We start from the raw sequence: 15,072 nt of genomic DNA on the forward strand, positions 1-15,072 counted from the left end.
ATGGGGAATATAGAGAATACATGTATGTCAAAAAGACAACGACTCGACCAAAGAGCAGAAAATAGCCAAAGGTTACCAATGAACTTCAACACAGAGAGAAAATCCTTCTTCGGAGGTGAACTGCAGCTATGAAAATATATACTAGTTCAAATAACATGAATAAAGGGGTTTATCGCACTCTTTCCATGATAAGTAATCACAAAAACCGAGTCCATATGAATGTAATGAATAACATTTAAACTTACTTGTGCTACGGAGTTTAACGATATTATGTTACCACAATTGCAGGCGATACATTTAATAAATGTAATTTGTGTAGTTTTGTTGATACAGTTGTTTTGTTTTGTCTAGTTTGAAAAATAAAAGAAATAGGAGTATACCAATTCAAAAGTCACCAACATACTAAGCAAAAATAAATCCGTTACACAAACAACACACGAGAGAAACACATCAACTACAATTATTAGACGAAAAACAACGGATCAACAGAATCACTGAGTTACAACAAAAACAAACGCCAACATATATGCAACGCACTATTTGGTAACAACTTTCATTTGCTAAACTTGGTTATAGATATTTTTAAGAAAAATGGTGGATTGAACCTTGTTTTATAGCTTACATGGTTACTTGCACACCGATGAAAAAAAGGATGGAAAATATGATTGGTAAAATTCCTTTGATGTGTATTGTCTTACATGCAATGACATGTTATGTGAAATGTACTAAACAGGATAAAACTTAATTTGTGCCAAGTATTTCTTTATTTGAAACAAAGATAAACTTTGCAGAAGCTTTTTTTTTATAAGATTAAATTAAACAAAGATTAATAGAAGAGAATCAATGGTGAAATCACAACTTCTACAAAATCCATCGCTTAAGTTAGATGGGGTGTCTAAATTATAATTTGCCAAAATGTAGTTTATATCATGCTTTTTTTAAATAAGATAATTAAAAGAATAGGTCATGGGGCTTATTTTCACGCTACACGGTTTTCAAAATTAACAGATTTTGCATAGATTATGCCTGGAAAACCTAATTTTCTGCAATAAGGCGTAAACTACACCATACAATTTTGAGATAACTTATGAGAAGATAGCTTTAATAGTATGCTTCCGGTAAAAAAAAGAAAATAATGAGGTCACCGGACCCGTTTTCTTGCTACTTTATAAAATAGGTAAATTCCTAACACATTCTTTTGTAAAATTACCTTAATCTGAATCATATGCCCTCGTATTTGAGTTGCCACCCCTTATGTGGCAAAGTTGGAAAAAAGTGTTCTGTTTTTTGTAAAATACAACCATAAATATGATAAAACATATCATTTTCTATATTGAAGTGAAAGTTCTTACACATGAGTTATATACTGCTCTAAAATGTTGCTCATTTTATAAAAGACCTAGACCTTGTTTTCTGGTATTTCCAAATCCATAATTGAGGAAGACACCCTATCTACCTTAATAGAAACCTTTTAACGGTTTTTCGTACCCAAATAGAATCAAACAAAAGTAGGACAAACCATTGGTGCTATATTTTCTTGATTTCTATCTCGTTTCTTTTACGTGTTTATGTTTAACGAGAGATAATCCAGTTTAAAACATGAAACGTGTCGTTCATTCTCCGTAGATCAAAATGTGTTGTTGTATGTCATACGATTACTTTCAAATAGAGATAAGAAGGTTTTATTCATAGAAAATTATATAAAACAATCAATCGATACATTCTAACCCCTGTTGAACTTGAAAAAAAATACACATCGGTAGTCTATCGGGTAGTTACCTTTGTTGATTGACTATTTTATGTAACGTACAATCGTTTGAAAATAAAACATGTTTGCCCATAACGTTATTTGTGAAATGAATTTTAAAAAGGAGATTTAGTCTGTAAAAGTATAACAAAAAAAAAACAAGCCGCAGATTATATTCAAAAAGGGGAAGTATGTAAACTTAATTAACCACACATGCATATTTTATATCAATCCTAATAGAATTTGACCTTCTATCTATTTGAACTTAGCTCTGCGTTCGCCATAAAAATATATATTGAGGTATATAACCCAAGAAGATACTTTTTATGTTAACATAAATAAAAAAATCTAAGTGCATTGAAGTATCTGTCCCTTGGCGCCATTTTTAAAGTATTAATAGTGCCACACAAAAACAAAGCGCAGTTTTATAGAAATATGTCAAATGCCGTCCAAAATACTCTACTTTGAAAGCAACAACGACGGGTGCCACATGTGAAGCCATCTATTGAGCAGGATCTGCTTACCCTTCCGGAGCACGTGAGATCACCCCTATTTTTTGGTGGGGTTTGTGTTGCTTATTCTTCAGTTTTTTTATGTTGTGTCATGTGTCCTATTGTTTGTCTGTTTGTCTTTTTCAGTTTTATCCATGGTATTGTCAGTTTATCTTCGATTTATGATAAAATTGAGAATGGAAATGGGGAATGTGTCAAAGAGACAACAACCCGACCAAATAAAAAACAACAGCAGAGGGTCACCAACAGGTCTTCAATGTAGCGAGAAATTCCCGCACCCGGAGGCGTCCCTCAGCTGGCCTATAAACAAATATATACTAGTCCAGTGATAATGAACGCCATACTAATTTCCAAATTGTACACAAGAAACTAAAATTAAAATAATACAAGACTAACAAAGGCCAGAGGCTCCTGACTTGGGACAGGCGCATAAATGCGGCGGGGTTAAACATGTTTGTGAGATCTCAACCCTCCCCCTATACCTCTATGAGTTTGAATGTCCCTCTGGTATCTTTAGTCCCTCTTTTATTTTTACGAATATAAATAAGATAACATTTTAATCAAACTTTGTAGCCAAACTGTTTATAAATGTATGTTATCATTAACATCTGCTGATCATCTGCTATAGTATGATTAATGGGATTATTAAAATAATGGACGTTTTCACTTTGTTTTTTTAAGAGTATGTCAAAAAGACAAATTTCAAAATTCCTTTATATGTTTTTTCTATATTTTTTTTGTGACTTCGTTGTCCCTTTGTTCTGCAATTATATGGCTTGTGTATTGTATTGTTCAATATCAATTGACGTTTATTATCTACAGGGGAGATACAAATATTAACCTAATATTACAACTAACCTCTGTTCTCTTTTTGTTAGTCTGTTAGTTATTAATTTCGGATATTTTGAAAGAAAAGAAATCCAAGTAAAGCCAATCCATATAAAGGCTTCAGTAGTACATTGCTGTTCAAAAGTCAAAAATCAGGAAAACTGAGGGAAATATATCATCTATTACAGGAAAACAACAAGACAGCAGAACACTGTAGTGCCAAAGAAATAAAAACGACAATGCAATATACATTTTTGTTGTACTTAGAAACGAACTTTTCGATAGCAACTGCCTTATTCCTGATTTGGAACCGGACATTTATTAGAAATAATGATTGGTTGAACCTGAGTTTGAAGCTATCCCAACCTCCCGCTTTAATGCAATGTTAAATCTACCACTGAAGAGACAACATTACATGACGGGAATAAAGCATGTAAAGTTAAAATAAATGCAAGAATACCCAATACAGAAAAAAAACATAAATAAATAATATAATGGTACAAATCGAAATGTTAAGCTTGAAATTCGTTTGAAATAATATTTTAAAACAAAATAATCAAAAGATAACAAAACTGAAATAAACTAATGCATCGTATTGACTTTCTATAATCAAATGAGCTGCAATACAACTTCTTTGATATAAGTTATAATAATGATAATTCATTATACTGATTACATGTAGCTTATGGTATGTATTCACTAACACATACCTTCATATATTGAACAACTTCGTTTTACCAACGGTATTTTGAGGATAATTTATGTTTAGAAATAACGATTAATTACGTGAGAGTATTTACAAGTTTCTACATTAAGAGAAGCCTTTAATAGGCCAGGAATATTACTTTTTTTTCAATTCGTTTGATGTGTTTGTGTTTAAAATTTTGCAATTTGATAAAGTAATTATCTTTTTGAATTTATTTTTGGGAAGTCGGTATTTGTTATTTGCATGTTTATATGTTTTACATAATCAAACTTTAAAAATACAACAACGGCTGGTCAGCGCTCAATTCGTTAGAAAGCTTTGAGGCACACATACTATCCCATATTGTGTTTGAGGTTTGTGTCAGTCTTTTATATTAAAAATAGAGGTCTGCTATGAAACATGTTGATAACCTGGATAGAAATTTAGTAGAAATTATAATTAACAAGGAATAATGAATCAATATTTGTAAACACAGTTTATCCACATTCCACATTTAGACAAAACAGTCCTTATTGAAGCAGTTGTTCCATTTACAAAACATTATCTAAGATTTAATAGTAGTTTAACAGTAATTTTATAATAGCAACAAGAATGCTAAATGTTCTAAATTTTATAATTTATTCTTGGTTACTGTTGAACATTAATTCAAACAACCGCCTCAAACGCATTGAATCATATATGTCGTATTACTGAATTGGACAGGCGTTTTCTTAAGTAGACAAAATGGTGAATTAAACCTGGTTTTATAGCTAGGCAAACCACTTACGTGTATGCCATTTGCATAATTACTTCTATATTTTCTATCTTTTAACCTGTACATAACTGTGTATGGCTATTTCAATTTGATGGGAGTAAAAATAATTCGAGACCATACCAGAAGCGAAACTCACGATCACACAACCAGGAAAAAGGAGAATACAAATTAAAAAAAAAAAATAATCGCAGAAGAAAAACAACACTATTTAAAGGATTCTTCAAAACGCATGTTTGTGATACATATGCCTTAGCAAACAGTCATCTATTCAAAGTAAATTATATTCTTTTCTTTACTATAGACATTATACTAAAATATGAATTGATAGAAATCAGTACTTGTCAAATAGTCAGTGTTAATCCGTTGTGTAAAGTTTTATTTCTCCTTGACCGGTTACATTGCAATAGTTTTTATAACAATACATACTTATAAATAAGGTAGGTTATCACGTACAAAGCACACGTTTGTTTTTAAATACGAATGTATTCTCCATAGAAGACATTTAGAGCAAAACGCTTCCGTAATATTATACATGTCAAAATTAAAAGTGGTCGATTTATATGTCATTTCTATTTCTAAATATATATATAGTAATAATGATAATATATTTTAAAAGAAAACCAATGACAGTTAAATGATTTAAATTTTCCTAACTGAACATATTGAAATAACAACAGTTATAATTGAACAGCACTAGGTATATATCAATTAATACAAATCAGTTATAGGGAAAAACTGTTGCTGCAATCAGATTTTTTTATTTGTCAGAATTATGAGACAAAACACATTATCTGATATTTGTGCTATCGTAAGCTTCCTTAGTGGTGTGAGAAAAATATTTTTCACCACTGTTGATATATCTGTTTTCAGGAAATGATTGGTCGAAATTTAATTATGACATTACATTTTCTTGATTTCATCTAAATATCCAATTGTTACCCCTATTTAAAGGCGACCATGTCTGATGACGTAATATTAAACGAAGAAAACTTTCTGAAAGTATTTAAAAAAAGAAAGATAAAAATCATTATATATTACGACAGTTCTTGAATCTCAACAGTTACATTTTCATTTTTTTAAACAACTCGCGAGTCTTTCGCTTTAAAATTTTAAAAAGATTACGACACCGAGTGGAGAAATATTGTTACGTACTTATTGCAGTGATTGAATCTATATTTACATATGATAAATCTTTAAGAGTATGATCTAAAGAGCTAAATGGCAAAAATGCTCTCCCAGATTATGAAATGAAAAAAGACCTGAAGTAATTTACGGCATCAATGTTTTTAAAGAATACCATTAGGGAAATAACATATCCCATTTTTTACAGAAAGTGTTACGAAACATAACTCAAACACAAAAGACATGACAGCACAAAACTAAGCACAAGACTTAAGACATGACTATAAACATTTAACAAAATTAAGAAAGCAGTACGAATAATAAAGCATGCAGACAAAAAGTTATCCGAGAACAATAATAAAGATATAAGGTATTTTGTGATAACTTAAAATAAGATTTGAATTATGTAAAATCATTTGTAACAAAATGAACTTTGGCAAAATTCTTATTTATTATTGCTACATATAGACAAATCCTTTGAGGCCTTTACAATCAAGATTTATTTTTAAACATTGTTTAAGTCGGTATCCAACACCTTCACTTAAATTATTTTGGCTCGTTTAGTTTTCATAAAATTTTGACAAGGTATTTACTTAGACCCTTTGACAAAAATATAAAGATTTCAAAATAATTTGAACCAACCAATTCATCAGAAAAGATACACTGGTTATATAGCAGTTTGACAAACACTTATTTTGATCATTGAGAAGCTTAATATTTCATTAATATTTCATTAACTACACATCGTTATTAAAACCTTAAGCTGATTTTAAAGAGTTATCTCCCTGTAGTGTAAGGTACCACCTTAAACAATCGATCGTGCTTCGCACATCATTGAAAAGATACATACGCCAATGATGAAATAATATAAAACCATGAATGTAAGACCTAACTGATTCAAAATCTAATTTTGTTTTTCTTTAAAATGTGATATTTTTCTTTTTAAGTCTGAAACAGAAAAAGTCGCGTATATTACTTAAAAATTTACAATGCATAGAATCAGATATTTTACTTATCATAAAATAGTTCGATACCTATCGTCACTATTTCTTAATGAATCATATACTGTATTTCAAATATAATTAAAAGAATAGCTGTATCGGGAATTATATTTCAGTCACAAAATGAATATGCGACAATTGATACATATAAAAAAGAAGATGTCGTATAATTTCCAATGAGACAACACTCAACAAATGACCAAAATGACACAGAAATATACAACTTTAGGTCACCATCCGGCCTTCACAAAGCCCATGCCACATAGTCAGATATGAAAGGCCCCCGAAAGGACAATGTAAAACGATTCAAACGAGAAAACTTATAGCCTCATTTATGTAAAAAAAAAATAAAGAAAAGAAAATATTTAACTGAAGAACCCGTTGTCGTGTTTTATCATTTTCAAGGATATTCTTATAACATGTTTAAGATCACGATCAAAAGTATTGCACACAAATTTTATGTAGATTGTTTCTTGGTATAAATTAAATTCAAAACTTAAACTGATATATCTAGACTTGCTAAACTTTCTTGTTTTGTTCATTTTGTTTTATTTAACAATAGCAAAATATCTACTTGTGTGTGTCAATAGGAATAATTAGACCAAGAACATTCGAAATATGTTATTGGTTTGTTTAAGAACATAACAGACTATTATATTGATATCGATATATCTATAAGTATATGTAATGTCAAAACAGTCAACTCAAGTTTCATATAATATAATTTTTGTTTAACAAAATGTTGTCCATTTATGTGTATTCTTTTCTAATTTTGATGTACATTTGTTTCTTTTCAAAAGGATTAGCAGATAATGGTAAGTATCAATAGATTGTAATAACAAATGTTAAATGGATATGATAAAAAGTGTTCATCTTGTTTGTTTGTGATTAACAACTATTTATAATTATAATTTAATTGATTACAATTCTGATAGTTGTATTGCAGCTTTGTGTATTTTTGATCAACTACAGGAAAATGTTTTAAGTATTCTCTTTTTTTTATATATATATAGATAACACGTTATTGCTTATATCGGATTCACACACTATTAGTATAATTGACACATCTACCTTGAAAGAGACTATTGTTGCAGAAGGAAATGCACATGCCTTTTATTTAGACTTCCATTACAGAAAAGGGTTAATATTTTGGTCTGATTATTCTGCAGGAACTATATCCAGGTATGTTATTATTAAAAATTTAACTGAGAAGAGAGACAGAGACAGAGAGAGCTATACAGAGACATACAGTAAAATATTTTTTTAAAGGACGTCGAGAGTTCAATTGAGAATAGAAAAAATAATTTAAAAAAAAAATGTCAAAAACTTTTCTTTGAATGCGTAAATAGTTATCAAAGGTACCAGGATCATAATATAGTACGCCAGACACGTGTTTCGTCTACATAATACATAAGGCTTTTTTTAGTGATGGACCGTTTTATTAATAATGATATGACTAAACCTCGGAGAGATTCTGGGACTTGCAGATATTCTCCTGATTTTCGTTTTTGTAACACATATTGTTCTGTCTATAATGATGATGGTGTATACAAATGTATGAATTCTTTTCGATACAGTAACAATTGATTACATCAATATTAATAATTGCATTATCATTTTTTTGTGTAGAATAAGATACCCTTCTAATAAAAGTACCACTGCAGAAGTAATCATTCACAGTCAAACTCCTGCAGGAGTTGCAGTAGATACAGATAACGACGTTTTATATTGGGCAGATCGGAATTTGCATACAATATCAAGATCAAATCTAGATGGATCAAACACTGTACTCCTTGTTTCTACAAATAGACCAGAAGATATAGAACTGGATATCGCGAATGGGTAACAGTATAATATAACATTAAACAAGTTTCACAGTTTTTTATAATGCATTTGTGACAATATATAATATGCATATAAAGTAAACCTTGATATACCTGAAAATAGAAATGATAAACAATAGATATACATATACAACTGAAAAGGATAAATTGGTTTTTAGAGTTTTGCTTAAATGTGTGCATGTACTGCTTACAACAGCCGCGTTCAATTATCTGCTTTATATCATTTACATATTGATCAATCTTTACTATTTCATTAATTTGTTTCTTTCAAACGTTTGGTTTTCTGACATTTATAATCTACGTACAAGATCAGTTGCAGTGCCGAAGTCCTCTTTAGATTAGAGATAAACAATATACAAGAGAGTTATCCGTCAACGGTCCGAAATATTGATTTCCCAGACAAATCAAATGAAGGAAAACGAGGGTACAGGTAAATACATAATCGCATCCAAGACTTACTAGAACTGGACACTTTATCTGCAGGGATAAAAGCGTATTTTTCACTTATTGAGACGCACATTTAAAATGTACTTCATATAATGATCACACTGGTAATTATCTCTTTTAAGCAAACTACAGGTTAAAGATTCTGTCTAAGATAAAAATGTCAGTGTTCCAGCAGACAATGTTATATTTTGAATTATTACTTGAAATTACTAAACCCACAAGTGACATATTCTTACAGTTAACGATCATTAGTATTTCTAAACATGTGCTATAATACATCAAGTTTACCCACCTTCAAAAGATGCCTGCATCAAGTCAATACTATGATATTTGTTGATCATTGGTTCCGTTGGTTTGTGCATACTAACTGGAATTGTTTAGTTATATCAAGTGTATGTTTCGTTTTGAATTCATGCGTCTGTTTTAATTGATTTTAAATTTATTGATTTTTCTTCTTCACAATCTCTGAGATTTGAAGATCGCTAAATTTCTCATAATTAAATTTACCCGTACATTTATATCTTCTATTTGTGCGTTATACAATCATGTGTATATCATTCGTATAACATGACTATGACTTATTCTCTGCCTTTGTTCGTATAAAGATATACTGCTCGATATTGATTTTTCAGACGAAAGTTGTACTTAATATACAGTTGCAGAGAAATGTTACATCGACTGACTATTTCCGTCTTTTGTGTTTACACTATGAAGACTATATCAACAAAATTTTTATTAAGAATTTAAACAAATCGCTATAAATTCCATGCGTTCTAAGCACTTTTTGAGATTTTCACAAAGAACGATCACAGCCGAATATATAAAAGCAAAGGATTATAAGTACCGATACAGTAAGAAAGCTATATGAACATAAAGTACACAAACATAGCCAAATCTAACGGACTTAATACTTTTATGATAAAGTTTGCTTGAGTGAGTTGAAAACTTAGTTTCTTTATAATTTAAATATTTATAAACAGACAATTTGAGAATGGTTTGTTATAAATCATGTCAGTTCGGATGTATTGTTTACTAAGCTGAAAATACCTTAGGGGAGAGACTGGTGTTGTCGACCGGTTTTAAAAAGTGAAAACAACACGTTATAACGTGTATGCATCCAATGTCACGCATTGTCATGTTTTTGCTAAGTTTATTTTAATTTTGAAGCAGAAAAAGATACTAGCATCTTTAATTGGTGAAACCTTATAAACAGTTGGTAAAGTGTTAATATTAATAGGTTTGAAATTTCACAAGATAATACCGCAAAAATTCAGGTCTTTAGGTTTAACTTTAAACAATACATATGTAAATTGGCATTTATTTTTAAAACAGGTGGATATATTATACATTCAACGGTTATGATGCAATAGGCAAAATCAGAGTGAATGGAAGTGAAATACAGACGATCGTAGACAATATTGGTACAACTCAAAATTTGGCATTGGGTACATAAATATATTATGATATTATTACGTAAGTATTTCTGTATTGGCCTTGTTATTGGTGCGAGGCTTGCTGTATTGGCCTGAGGCGAAGCCAAAGGCCAATACAGCTGGCCGAGGACCAATAAAAAGGCCAATACAGAAATACACGTAATAATATCTTTCTTAATTAACTACAGTGTTACAATATTTTTTAATTTCATTTCAAAAGAGATAAATATTTTTACCTTGAAGTGGAACTATCCAAATCTCAGTTTGTTTCTTTTTATTAGATGCAATACATAATGATCTGGTGCTGTTTCCAGGTGTCTTCAGCATTTTCTCATCTGATGAATTTTTCTACCCTTTTCAGTCACTATAAAGTGTTACAACTTAAATTTAGACGCAACACATAAATAGTAATTGGAAAGGTACTGCCATTGCATGTGTTATGCAGAAACTAATTTTAAAATCGATGTGTACAATCGTGAAATGACAAGGTCGTCAAGAAATGAACTTTGTGATAATCTACTCGTTCCCCAAACCTGAAATAGTTCTATAGTCTGCTTTCAAAATACATTTCAAATGAATGTGACCGTCTTTCGCCTGAAATGTATGCCATACTGACATTTTCAGCATGTTTAAGAGAACTAAATGACAACTGCGTCTTTAAAACAACTGTTTACTTTCAGTTTGTGTTTATCGTTACTTTTGATGTAAAATCTAGAGACGTTCCGAAATCCTGCACTTGTGTCAACTCGGCCAATACAGAAAAAAATCTATATTGGCCGAGTTATTCTGTATTGGCCTAGTTTACACATTATATTGCATAGGCAGTTTTCATCATATTAAGTCCAATAACAGTCTAGTTAATTAATAATATACTATAATGACATTTACTCACTACACGCAACACCATGTTATTGAGTTCAAATATATAATTTGCTTTCATTATACAAGCCAACACCAAGATTAGTAGAGAACTCGTACATTGTATTTCAATCGTTTAAATTGATACATAGTAATTATAATGATTTTCTATTGAAGTGATAATAAGATACTATTAATACAATTTATAATGTGAATGAATCAATTGAAGGAATCAGTGGAAGGAATATTTAAACGTTATCTGTTTTTTTAAATTAGTAAATTTACTAATTGTTGCAAACAATTTTGTTTACTTTAAATAGTTGTTGTTATATTATTTCCATTGGAACACATATATAAAAAATAATTATTGTTCCTTGCGGAATAAATGGTATACTAGAACACACCCGCGAAATCGCGGGCTTTTAAAGCGTAGTTTAAAGTATGTAAAGTGTTGTTGGAAGAATTTTGTAAAATATTTAATGACTGGAGAATTTCAGCAAAAGTATCATAAGTCATAGGTTATTGGGGACAGGAAAATGCTTTTTTTTTTATCCCTCCTCCTTTATTTCCAATATTCCCTTTTTTTGGTTTTCTATCAATTTCAATATGAACATACATTTAGTATGTTATGAACATTCAAGTAAGGAGCCTGTAATTCAGTGGTTGTTGTTTGTTTATGTGTTACATATTTGTTTTTCGTTCATTTTTTTGTACATAAATAAGGCCGCTATTTTTCTGGTTTGAATTGTTTTACATTGTCAGTTCGGGGCCTTTTAAAGCTGAGTATGGGCTTTGCTCGTTGTTGAAGGTCGTACGGTAACCTATAATTGTTAATATCTGTGTCATATTGGTCTCTTGTGGAGAGTTGTCTCAACATGGCAATCATACCACATCTTCTTTTTTTGTAATCAATGAATTTTGTAAAAGATTTAATGACTGGAGTATATATCAGAAAAGGTATCAAAAGTTCACATGAATATTTTTAGCGCTTATCTGTATATTATGAACATTCATTACTATATAAATATAGTGTATTTACTTTCAATTCTAAGTTTACTAATCGATCCATAGTGGTCATTGATATAGTATACAGACCCTCTCTATTTAATAAACTCTGTGACTGCCGTGGATAGTAAACTTGAAAATGATAACAGATAGAATTCTGAAAATACACTTTATTCTTTGTTTATGTACGTTCAAAGTATACAGAAAAACCCAAACCGGAAGTCTAATCTTACTTAAAATTTCGTCCAATGACGGGATAATATCCGGATGCCTTTTTTCTCGTTTTTCTCCAAAAATAACTCAATCTGAATAATCATATGAATGGATGACAAATGGCACTATGCACTGTACCTATAGGACACAGAGGCGTGTTGATCAATTAATTGTGGAAAGAAGAGAAGCGACACCCAAAATGAGGTCTTCTCGTTTAATAGTATAGATAGTATTAGTTCCAACAGGAACAGCTATTATGACAATGTTTAAAACAAAGTTTCAAGGGGAACAAAATGCAGTTAGGCGGAACAAATATTTATTGACATATTCTGTCATTTTTAAAACTTTATTTCAGACTTTTATGAAGATCGAATATATTGGACAGAAAATGGTAATCGCATAGTAAGATCAGCATTTTTCGATGGATCTGATTCTAAAATAATAATAGATGGCATATCTGATGGTTATCCATTCGGAATAGCAACCACGAAGAGTAACGTTTACTTTTCTACTTGGAACAAGGGAGAATTATTTCAACTTTTTAAGAACAATGCATCAGCTAGTAATCGTCTTATCTATACAACTGGAACGACGAGCCTTATGAGTATCAAAATCTTCCAATCAACAGGTAAATATAACTGAAAATATATTTTCTTCCTTTGTAATTTATTACTGAATATACATGTATCATTATTTTGTTAAACAAATCAAGATATTATCAATTTATATGTTTCTATTTATGAGCGAATTATATAACTATATTGCCCAGTGAAAGCAATTTTTGACAGAAGTCAAGGTTTACCACAATCACTTTGACACATATTCAAATTGAGAAAAAAAAGTAGAATGAATTTATTACTGAAAAAACGGGATATAAACTTTGTAATGAACTCTATTTAGTTAATTGGTACACACAGTAATTAACCAATGTGGAACTAGAACTGTCATGTAGAATTGAACAGCTCCTTATCGATTGAAAAATAAATTTTCAAATCATGTTTAGTCTTTAAATTATTTCAGACTTATTCAATATCCTATATCCGGTAAATTCAGTTGTGTTCAAATCAATGTACTTGTACCATGTGTACTGTCAATTTCGATATGTTATGCCTTTTATTGTAATGTACACGTACAAAGGACAAACCTTCTGTATTCTCCTTAAAGGTATTAAATAGTACTAGAAAGACTACAAATGGCATGTCTAAATTGCGCTGAATTAACTACAGGAAAATAAACAAACGATGAATAAGACTTTACGTTTTTATAAAAAATGGTTAATTTGCTGCAGTTGATTAGTTGATTAGTCTAAAAAATTGATAGAAAAAAATGTTCAGTCTTTCAATTGGGATAAGATGGAAATGGCCATGAAGCTTAAAATTGTATAAGCGTAGTCATTTTTCTGGTTTTTATTAAAAAAAAGTAAAGTTTCATAATATTACTAGCCATTTTATTTGAAATCAAACCAAACTGTTTTATAACGCGATATTCTCCTCTATTGAAAGTTTGAAACCTAAACCCAAACAGTTTTAAAACATACTATAGAAGTATACTTTAATGCTCGGATTGTATGACAAAGCGGCATGTGTCATACATAACACAAATTACAAACACTTGCATGGGGCAATCACCCATAATAGAGTGAAGATTTCGACTGAATTATCTTCTCTTGCATATATAAACATACAGAGAATTATAACTGATTATGTTTGTATTTTGAATTCATTTTAAACTATTTGTACTCTTCAACCTCTAAAACTGAGAAATATTGAAGAATTTAAAGATTAAACTCTCAACCTTTATTATGGACAAACGGTTAAATTGAATGAAAAGTGTCAAAATTTAAGTATAGATATCGGCTAAGCATAATAATGATACATAATACAATTACAGATTTTACCTGTACGGTCATTAGTAAATGCAGTTGTCCGTACATGGTTTGTTTTCCCATGCACATCCAGAATTGTTTTGTTTCTGTTAATGTATCGTTCAAGCCTTGTGTGTGCATCGTTTGTGCATCGTTTGTATAAATTTTGATATAAAAATAAGACGAATGGATAATACTCGTCCCATTAACTTCATCTACAGACATTTATACATAAACAACATTGTACAAACAAATCCAAAATGTAAATACTACATTGGTCCGTGTACCTTACAATCTTTACGTATATGATGCAATAAGTCTATTTTTGGGCAATGCGAAAAGCAAAAAAAAAAGAGTCTTTGGAACCTGTATTCTAATAGCACCACACATAGAAAAAAAGTTAGTGGCTTTGAACTAGCTGTCAGTGAACTGCAAGAACTCTCAGATCTGTATCTAGTGTCTTTTTGTTGTTAGGATGTACAAGTACCCAGCCATGTCTACTTGTATGTTTGTCCATCTGATGAGTTAAGCATATTTCAACTGATTTTTATAGTTCGTTCTTATTTTGTCTTGTTATTTGATGTACTGTTTCACATGGCCATAAAAGCGGGAGTTTTGCCATGCCACAAAATCAGGTTCAACCCACTTTTTTTTCTAAAAAATCCTGTACCAATTCAATCTCAATCTATTCATGATTTTCGAACAGTGTTACACTACTGTTGCCTTTATATATCACTG

General features: G+C 30.4%; 1 protein-coding gene across 1 annotated transcript in view; it reads left to right on the forward strand.

The window, feature by feature from the left end:
- Positions 1 to 15,072, forward strand: part of LOC139526509 (low-density lipoprotein receptor-related protein 6-like) — a 20,551-nt gene continuing 5,479 nt past the window's right edge. Inside the window, exons 1-5 of the mRNA XM_071321663.1 lie at positions 1 to 115; positions 7,684 to 7,852; positions 8,300 to 8,512; positions 10,294 to 10,406; positions 12,826 to 13,098. Coding sequence (XP_071177764.1) covers positions 1 to 115; positions 7,684 to 7,852; positions 8,300 to 8,512; positions 10,294 to 10,406; positions 12,826 to 13,098 — 883 coding nt within the window. The remainder of the gene's footprint in view (positions 116 to 7,683; positions 7,853 to 8,299; positions 8,513 to 10,293; positions 10,407 to 12,825; positions 13,099 to 15,072) is intronic.

This window comes from Mytilus edulis, chromosome 6 (genome assembly GCF_963676685.1).
Source record: "Mytilus edulis chromosome 6, xbMytEdul2.2, whole genome shotgun sequence".
NCBI classification, from domain to species: Eukaryota; Metazoa; Mollusca; class Bivalvia; order Mytilida; family Mytilidae; genus Mytilus; species Mytilus edulis.